Consider the following 15,032-nt stretch of genomic DNA (forward strand, 5'->3'; position numbering starts at 1 on the left):
GCTATTATATGTTACAAGGATGCAAAATCTTTTTATGAAATTGTCTTCTAGCAAGCCGTCCGAGAGCGAGCAAGTTAACATTATTAGAAGAAATCTATTACCACACTTACAGGTAGCCTTGTCCCCCACCTACGCATCCTCGTCTAGTGCAGGAACCTCATTTGGCGTATCGTCGGCAAACTGCAAACCGTCCTGTTCAGGTCAGAGCGGTGGAGACGGCAGTCCAAAGTCCTAGAGCGCAGCCTCGCTGTGATTTCCCAAGGAGACCAATTGAGTGTTGGAATTGCAGCCAGACGGGTCACAGACGATCCAGTTGTCCTCAATCACGTCGCTTACTTTGTTTTCGATGCAAGCAGCCAGGTTATACTATTAGAAACTGTCCAGAGTGCTCAAAAAACGAGACTCAGGGGAATTAAGTGGTCGGTTAGTGTCCCCTGTGAATGTTTCGACGACCGATAATGTACACACTTCTGCTTTTCTTCAGAAGCAAGCATTGATTGATTACGTAATATCCCATTCAAATCAGGATCAGAGACCGCATATAGAGGTTACCGTTTTGGGACATCCCATTCTGGGTTTGTTAGACTCTGGGAGTAGTGCCACTTTAGTTGGGAAGTCAGGTTATATGACATTGATGCATTTAGGTTTGAAGTTGGATACCTCTCGGAAAACGTTGTGCTCTGTTGCGAGCGGAAATACTTGTCGGAGTATTGGATCCGTAAAGACGCCAATGTCCCTGATGGGGAGGGTGTCTATTATAGATGTTTTAGTGGTACCGGAGCTATCAAATAACTTAATTTTGGGAACCGATTTTTGGATTTCAATGGATGTAGTACCGAATTTGAAAAGGAACGAGTGGCGTTTTGGAGAATACCCTATTGTGGAGGTTTGTGGTATTACGGACGAGAGCACTTTGACTGAGGACCAACGAGAAAGATTGAACTCTTTAGTGGATGAAAAATTTGAAAGAATGAGCAAAGGTTTTGGGGTATACTACAGTGGCGACTCATGAGATTGTCTTAGAGGAGACCGTTAAGCCCATTAAACAGCGATATTATCCCGTTTCACCCTTCAAGCAGAAGATCCTTGATGAAGAAGTTAAGAAAATGCTTGAAATGGACGTCATCGAGCCTTCTAAGAGCGCTTGGTCTTCACCAGTACTTCTTGAGCCCAAAGAGGACAACGCCTATCGATTTTGTGTAGACTACAGGGCACTTAATAAGGTTACTAAGAAAGACACATACCCTTTACCATACGTTTCATCAATTTTGAACAGGCTGCGTGGAGCCAGATATTTAAGTTCCATGGACATTAAGTCGGCATTTTGGCAAGTGGGAGTGAAGAAGGAGTGTCGAGAGTATACCGCATTTACAGTACCACAACGGGGACTTTTTCAGTTCAAGCGAATGCCGTTCGGGCTTACTAACGCACCGGCAACAGTATGTTTTGGTGTATCTGGACGATATTATAATAATTTCTCCCGACTTTGAAACGCATTTAATCATTTTGGGTAAGGTATTTGATCGCCTAATGAAAGCAGGTTTAACATTAAGCCCTGGGAAGTGTAAGTTTTGTATGCCCTTCCTTAATTATTTAGGATTTGTAGTTGACTCTAAAGGTCTTCATGTAGATGTCAGAAAAGTTGAAGCCATAATGACGGTTCCTCCGCCCAAGAATATTACAGAGATTAGGAAATTTCTAGGTATGGCTGGTTGGTACCGAAGATTTGTGCCAGATTTTTCCACCCTGACCGCGCCGTTAACCAAATTGACCCACAAGAATGCCTCTTTCGTCTGGGATAGCAATTGCGAGGCTGCCTTTAATCATATTAAAAATGCACTTGCCTCAGCTGCTATATTAACGTGTCCAGATTTCTCGAAACCCTTTGTCCTTCAGACCGACGCTTCTGCTTATGGACTTGGCGCTGTTCTGACCCAAGAATCGGGCGACGGAGAAAAGGTAATCTGCTTCTTGTCACGTTCGTTGACAAAACAGGAGGGTAATTATTCCACTACTGAGCGTGAGTGTTTAGGTGTCATTTGGGCTGTCGAAAAACTGCGTAATTATCTTGAAGGGAGCCATTTTACTATTGTCACGGACCATGCTTCACTCATTTGGCTTAATAATCTGAAAGACCCAACCGGAAGATTGGCCAGATGGGCTCTTCGTGTGCAACCCTATGATTTTGACATCGTACACCGAAAAGGGAAAGATAATGTCGTTCCGGATTTTCTTTCGAGAAGTGTCCCGATCAACGTGGAAGTTGTTAGTACGAGCCCTGAGCAAGTCCTTGATTTTGGCAGTAGTACTGATGCGTGGTATAGGAAGATGATAAGTAATATTGAGAGTCGACCGGAGCAATTTCCTCAATGGCGTGTGGAGAATAATATTGTATATAAATATGTAAAGTGTCCGATTCCAGAACTTACTGCTCAGTCTGACTATTGGAAGATTGTAGTACCCAAGGACCACCGAAATAAAATCCTTAGGAAGTATCATGACGAGCCCGTTTCCGGTCATGTTGGAACTTATAAGACTTATTGGAAAATTCATAATAAATATTTTTGGCCGAAGATGAGAGCAGATGTAAAGAAGTATGTTCGTAGTTGTCGCATTTGTGCCCAACACAAGCCGGAGCAAAAGGCCTCAGCAGGTCATATGGGTACACGACCTGAGATAAACCGCCCATGGCAAATGATAAGCCTTGACTTTATGGGACCATAAGTTCGTTGCTCTGTGTCCATTACGGAACGCTACTTCAAGCGCCCTGTGTCGTTTCGTGGAAGAGCAAATATTTCTGGTGTATGGAGTGCCTCAGTTCCTCATTTGCGACAATAGCAAACAAATGAGAAGCAAGGAATTTAAAGCCTTGTGTTCCAGATATCATGTGAAAATCTCGTATACCGCATATTACCACGCGCAGGCGGACCCTGTTGAGCGGTACAACAAGATTGTGAAAACCATGGTTTCCATCTATTTGGGAGAGAATCACAAAGAATGGGACAAAAATCTTGCTGCAATTGGATGCGCTATAAGAACCTCTCGAAGTGAAACCACAGGTTATACCCCATACTTTGTCAATTTTGGACGAGAGTATGTCGGAGATGGTACCGAGTATCGTTATATGTTTAACAATGGTAATGATGATCGAGTTGAAGTACAGACCGAGATGAAAGCACGCGTAATAGGTTATAGAAAACTTTTTGAGGATGTCAAAGCCCGTATAGCTAGAATGGCGGACCGATCCCGTAAAATATACAATTTGCGTAGGAGACCAGTTCACTATCAGGTCGGAGATCAGGTTTGGAGGAAAAATAAAATTCTCTCCGACGCGTCGAAAAACCTCAATGCTAAACTTTGTCCAAAATTTATAGGCCCCTTCACGGTTAAGCGTAGAATAGGAGGTTGGACGTATGAGTTGACGAATAGTCAGGGTAGGTAGTCGAGTGTTTGGCATGTTAAAGATTTAAAACCTAGTTATTTTGCTTCTGCTAACGATTGATTTAGTTTTGGTGAACAACTGGTTTGGATTTACAATCTATTCTTCAGACAGCTGTTTTCGTGGGTTAGAGGTGGGTTACTTACTTATTAATAAGCACTGAAGTTTATGAATTTTCTGTCTCTAAACTTTTCAGTTGCTGTTTGAAGGCCGTACATCGATGCCTCACCAGTCTGTTATTCTTTTGACAGATTTGGTAAGCTTTTTTTATATACTAAATCATATTGAGAGTGTTGGAGAGTTATCACCAATAAGGTAGGGCTCCTGCGAGCTCTCACCTTTTCTTTCCCGATTAGTGTCTTTGGTCTTGTTATGCCAGGTTGATCTTGCGCGGCCGCGTGCGTCGGTTTCGCTTGGTGGTGGAGGTGTAATCCTGTGGGCTGTTGTGAGGGCTAATACACGAGACTTGTTTACCGCTGTAGTAACCTGTGCAATTTTACCCTACTAGGTCGACTTAACATCGCGGTATATAGATTACCGACGGCCTAGTGTTACCACTCTAGTCTGGAGGTTTTCCCTTCTGCTTCCGGTGGATTTCGTCGTTGCGCTGTTGTTGGGGATCACTTGGGTATAGCTAACCTCTTTTAAAAATTTTTTTTTTCGGCTTCTTATACGGCTCTCTGGCCCAATGGGTGTCGTGCGGTTTCACTGCTGCGTCTCGCAGGTATGTATTGGTGAGTGCGATGGATGTCTTTGGCGTGGAGCTTAGTATTGGGGGGCTCGAGATTGGCCCGAATGGTAGCTTCGGCGAGCCAATCAATTTATGGGAGGTCTCGGCTACTGGTATTCAAGTGGCCCGCCTTAGGTGTGGTAGTGTCTGATGTGCGACAGTAATGGGTTAGGGATTAACCTGTCAAAATTATTCAATTGGTATTAGTGGATGCGCAGGCTCCACTAGGTAGTGTCGAGCCCAACAAGAGTGCGCGCGATACTGCTGTTTCACTAGTTGTAAGTTCTTGTTTTTTTTTTCTTCGGGCTTCACCGAGTTTTCGGGTGATATTGCTGCTCTTTTACTAATATTTAAGTTTTTTTTTTCGGGCGTTTCGGCAAGTTGTACGCTATTTTGCTGTTCTGGTGGAAGTCCATGTGTCGATCGGTGTTCACCTCTGACGGAGGAAGGGGGGAGTGTGACGGTTTCATATTTCAATGGTAAAATTTAGCATTTTTAAAGTACCAGTGCTGGCACATTTGCGAAGTAACGGGTTTATTTTATTAGTACCTTGTAGAATTAATTGTACTGTCCATTTCCTTCACCTTTTGCTGTTTGGCGAGTGCTTCTTAACAATTAAAATTCTTGTTTATTAGGTTCATATCGATTTTGCGATTTGAACACATGTTCTTTTGTAGACTCGGTTCCTTTAGTTTCGGACTTGTACTCCCCGGCCGATTGTGTTGCCGAACCATAAATATTTTATGCTGCAACGGCGGTGTGCGTGGCCCCTTGTTCGCTTGGTTTTCTCTTAAGTGACACCGGTTTACTGAGAGATACTAATGCAAAAACAGAGTATTAGTTGCGCATTAGAAGGAGTCACAACCATTACCATCTGTCACCCTATGAGACTAGGGACCACATTTGCTTTTCATTGCTTCGGTATTCCTTGGCGAGCCTAGTAAACATTGTTTTGTTTCTTAACCTATTCTTCCTCGATTTTCTGTGACTGGCCGTCCGGTCGCCACCATAGATAGCGTTCGGGTAGTTCGATCTCGTTGACGCAATCTCGATTCTTTGACACGGGCCATACGGCATTCACCACAGATATAGTTCGGTTGTTCATTCTACTGGCGGCGTACCGTCGACTAGGTTGGCAAGAGTGGCGTTTTCCCTCTAATTTTTTGTGCCCGTTTAGCCTTTTAATAAAACTGGTTGTCTGAATCGTCCGGCATTTTGTACGCTAGCTTTTGAAGCTTGGGGTTGTGGCAGGTTTTCTTTTGTGTGACCGATTTCTTTTTGAGCCGGTAGTGCTACCCCAATAAGAGGGGGATATGTAAATTGGTCACTAATTTGTGATTTCCCATACTTTTGGATCTATTTGGAGTTTGGAATGGGAATCTTCCTCAACGAGGGATTTTGAAAAGAATTATCATTGCCCCACATTTCCAGAAAACCCTCGAATCGAGGGTTTTTTTTTTAATTAGTATTGTACGTATTGTTGCTCCGTTTCCCGCAAACCTTCCACGTGGTTTCTTCTTTCACCGGAATACCAGACCAGACTTGGTGTCTTGCAGTGTATGCTGTCTCTTGGGTACATGTTTAGTTGTGGAGTTTCCCCTATCGAGCAGCCGACTTTCCAGACGGACTTTGCTGGGTTAACTGGGACTGCCCACCTGCGGCTGTCCCATTGAGCCACCATTCCATCTTGGCTTGGTTCCCGGGATAGTGACAGACAGTTGTGTAACGTTCGGGACATCTTGAGGTTTGGGTAGCTTAAGTGGCCTGTTCTCTTCAAGAACGGTTTGCGGAACTTATAGCCTTAAATTATAGTGTCTTACATTCTTTTGCACCGCCAAAACTTGAAGGTGAGATTTGACACTCACACCTACCACCAGGTTGAAGGAAATAAATTATTGTTCGTGATTCACTTGTTTATTCCCTTTACGGGTTGGAACCTCGGGTTGATAAGTCTACCTTTTTCGAATCACGTGGCGCCTACCTACCACCTTCCGGGACTGACCGAGGTGCCCTTCACCGCCTTCCAACTTGGCTTTGGTTTAGTATTTTTTTTTTTTACTTTATTAATTTTTCTCGGTTGTTAATGAGCTAGCCTAGGCATTGTCTTACCTCACTATTAAATTACGAATTTAATTAATTAATGCGTTTCTTTTTCACGAGCCTGAGATGGAGAGGTAAGACGACGTAATTATACTGTGCATACACGCAGTATAAAGAGTCTTTTACTTTAAAGCCACAGCCAACTATGATAAATATAAATGTACAAATGATAAAGATTTACAAATGATATTTTTTCAAGTATCTCGCGCAACCCTGTACATTAGACAAAACCTTACACCCTCTCTTGACAAAATTCACGATACTGCTTAAACCAAATAATCTTATGTTTTATAGTTTTTCATTTACGACTAATAATTTAAGCAACGAAAACGGCAATTTTCAGAGACTTTTTGATTTTTTGCCCATAATCGACACACCCTTACATAATTGAAAAAAATTTGGATATAGAGGTTATAGCCTTCGATCTCCTACGTTTCCTGGTCCAAGAATTTTACCGATAGAGAAAATGGTTTTCGAGAAAATAAGTTATTCTGAAACCACGCAGTGCGCCGTAATAATCAATGAGGTCATCACATCTGGACTCAACCCGAGGTATCGGATTTTTTCAATTAACGGGTGATTCAATAAGAGTTTCCACATTACAATAATAAAAAAAAACTCGGAAGAATATAAAAATATACAAACATTTTTACTTGCCAGTTTAGATTAGTGTATTACAATTAGGTATGAAAGATGATGTCATTCAAATGACCCCCGCGACTCATGTGGCATGACGTAATTCGTTTATTGAAATTTCCTATCACTGACACAATTCAGGTTCTATGCCGGCTATTTCGCTTCTAATCTGTTTCAGCTCTGGAATAGTGTTTGGTTTATTTCTGTATACTCTGCTTTTTAGATACCCCAAAAAAAAATCTAGGGAAGTAAGATCACATGATCGCGGCGGTCAATTGATATCGCCGTTACGTGAGATAATCCGGCCAGGAAACCTGCCCCGCAGCAATTGCATCGTTTCTCTGGATGTGTGACAAGTGGCTCCATCTTGTTGGAACCACAAATCTTCAATGTCCATACCTTCCAACTGCTCCCAGAAAAAATCAGTATCATGTTTTGATAGCGAACACCATTAACCGTAACAGCGTTCTCCGCATTATCCTCGGAAAAAAAGGGCCAATTATTCCTCCGCACCAAACAGTCACTTTTTGAGGATGCATTGCTTTTTGAACAATCTCTCTTGGATTTTCTAATCCCCAAATACGAGCATTGTGTTTGTTTACAAAGCCACCAACGTGAAAATGTGCCTTATCGCTAAAGATGATTTTCGTTGAAAAATGAACCCCTATTTGAACTTTATATGGGTGTAGATGCAAGTCCTTTGTTAAAATTCGCCGTGTGGTTGAATACGTAAGACCCACTTGCTGTGATCGATGACGAATCGATGTGTTTGGATCTTCGGCTACACTTTCGCGAACAATGGCAATATTTTGATCTGACCGACCTGCACGAGCACGTAAAGGACCTTGAGGTTAGTTACAGATCTAGTTTGCTCAAAATTTTTGAACCACATTCCAAATGGTCCTCTCAGAAGGTCGATTTTGCGAGCTGAAAAATTCACGTAGAGAAATGCATTTTTTCTTGATCGACCATTTTCATAATAGACTTGCACAATTTTTACACGTTGTTCAGTCGTATATTGCTCCGTGACTAATTTTGTTTATGTTTTGAGGTTAGATGTTTCCTTTGACACTGTTTGATTCTATTGGTCATATTTTTACGTTCTTTGATTCGCGGTTAATAATTTACTCTGGAAAAGAACAATTTTCTGGGTCTTTTAGATTTTTGTCTATAATTGGAAAACCCTGAAAGTAATCGAAAAAATGCTTGACATAAATGTTATAGCACTAGATCTTCCACGAGTTCTGGTTAAAAAATTTTGATGATCCGGTCAATGGTTATGGAGAAAAGCATGTTTTTTTGTAAGCCAAAATAACCAAAAAAAAGATTTTTTTTTTAAAAATACTTGATGAAATTTGATTGCACCCAATTTCCACTGTTTAAATGTGGGCATGGACTTTTACTTCTCTGATAAATTTGAAGTCGATATTTGCAAATTTAGGAGACTTAACTTAACACTATCTTTTAGTTATAGTCAGTTTTCACTATTAGGGGTACCCATTTCTCAGTTTTTTTGAAAATGCGGCCCACCCTGTACATTCTTGAAAAATTATCAGGAATAAAAGAGCCAAATGTTGTCTTCTCGTTCAAGAATTTTTTCGGTTGCAGAAGCAGTTTTCGAGAAATTATTTGTTTGTTAGACCCTTACAAACGCGATTTTTAATTTTTTTCCTGACCCCCCAACCGCCCAATTTAAATAGGTTTCGTTAGGAGACTAAGCGTTATTCGCCTGCCAAATTTGAAGTCGATAGCTTCAATTTTCAGCCACTTATGGACGCCGGAGTTTGAACGCAGCCATTTTTACATATCTTATACATTCCATGGAGTACAAAAAAGGAGCAAAATTTAAAACGTGTAGCTCAAACCGTTAAGAAGTTATTGTCCAAAAACCGAGAACGGAGACGAAAAAAAATGTTTTTTTTTCGACGCTGATCATTTGTGTGATGATTTCTATGCCAATGGGGGTCCCATAGAACTTATCGTTACCGAGATCTCGAGTTTACAGAAAAGCGCGTATAATTTCGAAAAATTCGATTTAATCGATTTTTCAAAAGTAACAAGTGCGGTTAACGGCATTTGAGCCCCTAGTTTAGTTGGCACAAGCGGAGCGAGTGTTTGATTAAAAAGACTTAAAAAGTTTGCCAAACTTATTGCATACTATACTTTATCTACGATTGTTTAGTTTTTGGATACAATTCTGCAAACAAACACGAATTGACAAACGTCAAAATTCAAAGCGAAATGTCCGAAGTAACTCGGATCCGTGAGACAAGAAACTCACGTCGTAAAGTGACGCTTTCAGCACGCTAGGTCCGTGTATAATTAGGTATTTTACCGAAGGGGGTAGAAAAACTTTATTAAACACTCGCTCCGCTGGACTCCGCTAGTGCAAAGTAAACTCGTGTCTCAAATGACTTTATCAAACTTTGAAAGATACCGTTGTTTGTGTTGTTTTCTCTTACAATATCGATTCTTTATATCCATAATATTTTTTTTGTAAGTAGTGCGCATAATATTAGTTTGGCGATCGAGAATTGATTTTCAAAAAATGATGTGGAACTGGTTTAAAATCAATAAAATCAGATAATAACTGCAACTGTGAAAATAAAAGGGTAGTTACTAATTAATTATTGTTAAACATTTTATAACAAATGTTTTTAATATTTATTTGATGGAGGCACAAACATTAAAATACGAACAATCATATAGTTTTTACAAGCAGTATAGGAAATATGTATTTCACATACGGTGTCATGGCAACATAGGAAAATGAAAAAAAAAAGGTCACTTCAGCACCTCCTACATCACAAGACGTTAATAGTATTAGGGAAGAGGATTAAAAACGTTTTAATTGCTTTATATTATTGAAATGTTTAAAATATACTACAAATATGTAGAATAGGTAAAAATTGTCTAAAATAGTTAAAACTGGTCAATAGAGGTGGGTGCTTAGAAATTATAAAAACTTTATTTTATTACACTGGTTAACAAAAAAAAAAAATTGTGTTTCGGTTCGCATGCGTAAATTCTGATTTTAGACATTGAAAAAAATCCAAATTTCCATTTTTAGTTCATAAAGTTTGATTTTGCCTGATTTACGTCGATGAGTATACTTTGATTTATTTTACAAGCCAAAAATGGCACTTGATTGACCTAAAAATGATAGAAAAAGGCATCAAGACAGTGTAAATATGATGTTGATTCATTTTGTTTTATTTGTGGTGAATTCATTTTAAAAAAATGCTTTGTCAAACAATTTGAAACTTTGCGAAGCCTATTTTAATTACAAAATCAGAAATCAGGATCAAACTGGGTACCACACTTTGTCTGCATTAAATGCAAAAATTCTTTAGGAAGTAATAAACTAAAATTTAAATTTAAAAAATCCGACGTACGAAGTTTGCGCCGCCAAGGCAACGCTGATCTTCCTTCAACCTCAGCTCCGATACCACTTGATAACAATTTTCCCGTGCCATCACGTTCAGATAGCACTGAAGTTCAAGCGTCTCAAAGTGGCACAGAGTCCGGTACATCTCTAACCAAATAGTGATGGTAGTGAATTTATGATAAAATCCCAAAGAATTTAGTGATTTAGTCCGAGACTTGAACCTATCCAAGAGTAAATCGGAAAGTCTAGACGACACGACTAGAGCAATGGAACTTGCTCCAAGACGATGAAGAAATAATTAATCAAAAAAGTTTTCTATGTTTTTTCGCAAAAGAAGCCGGTATTTTAAAAATGATGACTTCACCAAGCTTCTTAGTGCTTGTGACAACTGAGCTTGGATGAGTTTTAAAGCAGTAGTTGATTACTTCCTCGGAAATCATAGAGCTGACAATTATAAACAATTGATTAAAAACATGCTTCAAAGCTTTAAAACTATGGGTTGTAGCATGTCTCATAAACTTAATTTAAAGATAACTTGGATGCTTACTTCGAAGAAGAAGGAGAACGTTTTCACCAAGATGTGATGGACTTTCAACGGCGTTGTCAAGGGCAGTACAACGAGAGTATGACGGGAGTTTATCCGAGAGAGCCGACACGAACATAAACAAAATACAACAAATATTCATTTTTAGACACTTGTTTCTTGTTATTTTACCTTTATATGCTATTGCTAATTACAATTTTTGAATAAAAAAGACACTGATATTAAAAAAAAATGTTTCTTACCATAATTTAAAGTAAAGAAGAAATGAAAAATATGAAACTTATTTTTTTTTAGATCCTTGTTTTTAGTGTAAGGCAATCTGAAATTTAACATGTAGATAGACCGAAAAATCGTGTGTCGGTGTTATTTTTTAATGAATCTTTCGAAGAACATATTTTTGTATCTATTTTTGGTATCAAAATCATTTCAAGAGCATTATATAAAATTAAATTTTATGAAGCACTTGAAGCAGTAATAATAGAACTTTTTAAATGTGGCGTTGTTTTCATAGAGACTTTATCATTTATTTATGTCTTCCCTCGGAACCCTTGTCATTTTCTTACATTTGTAGAAAAAATTCTATTACCTTGGAATTTCACATATTCTATAAAATATTGAATATTGAAAATAAAAGATTTCCGGACATGTACAGAGGGGACCAAATTCGACAATTTTAAAGGGAAACTCCATTTTCTGCAGGAGTCAGATATCTAAGTCTTACCGTTTATGTCAACGCCAAAGTCGGGTCTAAATATATCTATTGATTTCTCCGACTGAAAGCCTTTTGTTATAAATAAATATAAAAATAAAATATACATAGGTGATTTCTTTATAGGCAGCGGATTTATATTTTAGTAGTCTTGCGTTTTTTTTTTAATCAATAGGTACAACTTGATCAAAAAGTAACATTAAACATTGAATTGAAAAAATTTTATTAACGAAAACACCCCATTTTTATAATTTTATCGTATTTAGCATTTAAAAAAAGGTGGCTTTATGTAACGTTGCCTATTTGAAAAAGTTATAACTTTGGAAATATAAGCAGTACAACGTTTTTATTTGTAAAAATGCGCTGACCGAGAAATATGCGAAAGAAAACAAAAGTTCAGTTAAGGGAAGCTTTAACAGGTCCACCACAAACACACACATAAAATATTCATAAAAAGACTTACCTTATATATTCCTAAAAATAAGACAATGCTTAAAACTACCATAAAGAGTTGCGTTCCAATTATCACTAGATAAGCGATTTGTACACCTGGAAAAGAAGAAAAAAGTAAACAGATCCTGTTAACTCTTACAAAAATGAATTATATATATATATATATATATATATATATATATATATATATATATATATATATATATATATATATATATATATATATATATATATATATATATATATATATATATAAATATAACTTACACAATATACAAAGCAGCAGTGGTAGTTTATTCAATAATAAAAAAATTACCAAATAACCGTACGCGACATATTAAATTACAGGAATAAGAAATAATTAACATTTTTAGCATTTTCGTGGGATGTTAAAATCAGTCTAACGAAAAAAAGTAAGCTTTGGTAACGTGCTTAAAAATATAAAATAATTAATAACAGCAGCATTAAAACTCATAAACTAATTTTTCAAAGAAACTTCCACAGGCTACTGTACTGCTTTTTACAAAACTTCTGGATTCCTCCTCGTCGGTTTTTGCTTAGTCGAAAATACTGACGATTCGCCAATCATCCTGTTGGCTTCTTCAGAGCTTCACACAACACCAACTCAATACAAGTTTCAGTGAAGCTCTGAAGAAGCCAACAGGATGAATGGCGAAACTCAGCATTTTCGACTAAGCCAAAACTGACGCAGGAGGAATCCAGAAGTTTTGTAAAAAGAACTCATAAACTGTTAAGGTGAGATGGAGCTGTTAATTAGAGACTAGCCGCAAAACAACTAACGTACAGCAAGCCGGTGAACTTGGATCCGAAAGTGAAATCGTTAATCAGTAATTATCTTTAGTAGACACATCAAAAGCAAAAGTAACCAAAATCACCAACACCAAAAAAAAAAGCAAGTTTACCGAGACCTCAGACGCTTATCGCAAAACAGATGGACAGCGATGGAAAAATACTTATTTGATGCCCATTGCAGTTATTTTTTTTGTAAGTCAAAGTTTGTGAGAAAATTTATACACAACAAATAAAAGTGTTTAAGAGTTGCAGAGTTTATTTGGTGGAGCTGGTGTCGAATTCCTAAAATTAGCAATGATTGCATCAAAAATTAATCGGGAACCTTTTGTAGCGTTAGTCATAAATAAGTGTTTTAAGTAATTTAAGTAGTTTTAGTAAACCAAATAATAAGTCCGCTTGACTCTATTTTTACTGTCTTTACATTGAAAAGTATCTTTTGCAAGAAAGCATAGCAGTTTGCACCACACCGACCCCTATAATAGGGAAGTTGAACATTATTTTTTCTTTAATACATTTATTTATGTATAGAAATAATGCATAACAAATATCAAAACTCAAAATCCAATGTTTAAGTTGGAATAAATAATTGAAGTTGTGACACAAAGTTATTCCTTTCAAACAACACTAAATGCGCGGGAATGATCGTGACGTCATACCGCTGCTTTTCGAATGATACGGCGACATGTTATAGTGTTATTCTTAGGTTATAGGCCGAGAAATATATTATTTACGTTTATTTTTGGCTGGCATATAGTTTTTATTTAATCTATGACAGTTTGTATTTGTGGTATTTATTTGATAATAATGGAAGCAACACAAAAACAATATTACAAATGGTGCCATCGTGTTTTGGTACAGCCCATAAAACTTTTTATTCGTCTACCAGAAAATAAAAGTCGTCGTTTTTTGTTAACATTATATTTAGGTGTCACGTTAACCTTAATCTTGCAAACATTTTTAACTCTTGGAATTTGTACCCATCCTATTGCAGTCTCCATAGGAACACTTTGAATTTTAAAAACTAGGAAATTTTAAGACTGTTTAAAAAAAGGCTTCGGTCAGTTTCATAACTTTTTTTTTCGATATTAAACACAAGGTAACAAAATCAAGGGACAGGATTAAAACTAAAATTAAAATTAAAACCACCAAGGCGAACGCGTTGTCGTTCTCTAATAGCTTCTCTGCTACCGTCCGGCTGTCGCGTAGTCTAACGAACGAATTGACGTCACAACCGGTCATAGCCAATGGCAGCGCGTTTCAAAGAGGATTGATATTTTACAATTTTTAATTGCTTATATTTATTACATAGAACTTCGAAATTATTTGATTTTTGTGGTTCTTTTAATAGCAAAATTTATAAGCAATATTTTTCAAATTAAAATTTTGTTCAAGTTCCCTATTTTTCAGTTAAATAAATCGACTGTTTGATATTCAATTCAAGAGTTCGCATTTTGTTTTCGACTGTGTAACACTACAGATAACATCAAAATTCGGTATTTATATAACGGCTTACGAATAGTTCAGTTCCCAATGGTATACAATTCAATTTCGAACGATTTTGATATTTCAACCACGCTCTATTTTTTGGAATTTATTTCTCGCCATCAATTCGCACTATAAATATATTTGCGATTCGATATTAATTTGTATTTGATTTTCATTCGAATGTGTATCCGGTGCAATTCGCGCAAATACAGAATTTAATAATAATTTTGGTATTAGTTTTCGGCGCTCCGAATAATTTTATCATTGATAACACGATAGTGTTTATATGGATTCCCACACACTCGCAGAATACAAAAACTTGCGAGTCCCGTTTTTTGTATAATAAGTGTGGTATGCCGGGTCGATGGTTCTACCTTTGCTGTAGCCAAGCTTTCACGAGCTAAAATTAATACAGCCGCATTAAATGCATGATTCAGTATAAATTCCTACATAAAAAATGATGGGAGGTACCTTTACCATTTATGAAAACCTTTGATTTTCCTTTCAATCATTCTGTTGTGTTTTATCGTTATGAATGTTTAGTTCCCATAATATGAGAGAGTTATTAGTTTGTAAGTTTTGCGTTAGGTTGGGATTGACGCACTTCTCACTGGGTTATTGGGCTCTTGTTTGACTATTTAACATTCGTATCGTATCGTTGCATTTTTTTTTCAAAAAATTATTTATTCTTGGCCATTATGTCAGAAAACGTCATCTAGTACACAATCGCAATCA

The 15,032-nt window shown here is 37.5% G+C and overlaps 1 protein-coding gene across 2 annotated transcripts in view; it reads right to left on the bottom strand.

The window, feature by feature from the left end:
• The window catches only part of LOC132704695 (uncharacterized), a 338,277-nt gene that overhangs the window by 37,098 nt on the left and 286,147 nt on the right, over positions 1–15,032 (bottom strand). For both annotated transcript variants that reach the window (XM_060674871.1, XM_060674872.1), the window contains one exon: positions 12,010–12,095. In XM_060674871.1, coding sequence (XP_060530854.1) covers positions 12,010–12,095 — 86 coding nt within the window. The remainder of the gene's footprint in view (positions 1–12,009; positions 12,096–15,032) is intronic.

The sequence above is a fragment of the Cylas formicarius genome, unplaced genomic scaffold (assembly GCF_029955315.1).
Source record: "Cylas formicarius isolate icCylForm1 unplaced genomic scaffold, icCylForm1.1 PGA_scaffold_7__23_contigs__length_41026272, whole genome shotgun sequence".
NCBI classification, from domain to species: Eukaryota; Metazoa; Arthropoda; class Insecta; order Coleoptera; family Brentidae; genus Cylas; species Cylas formicarius.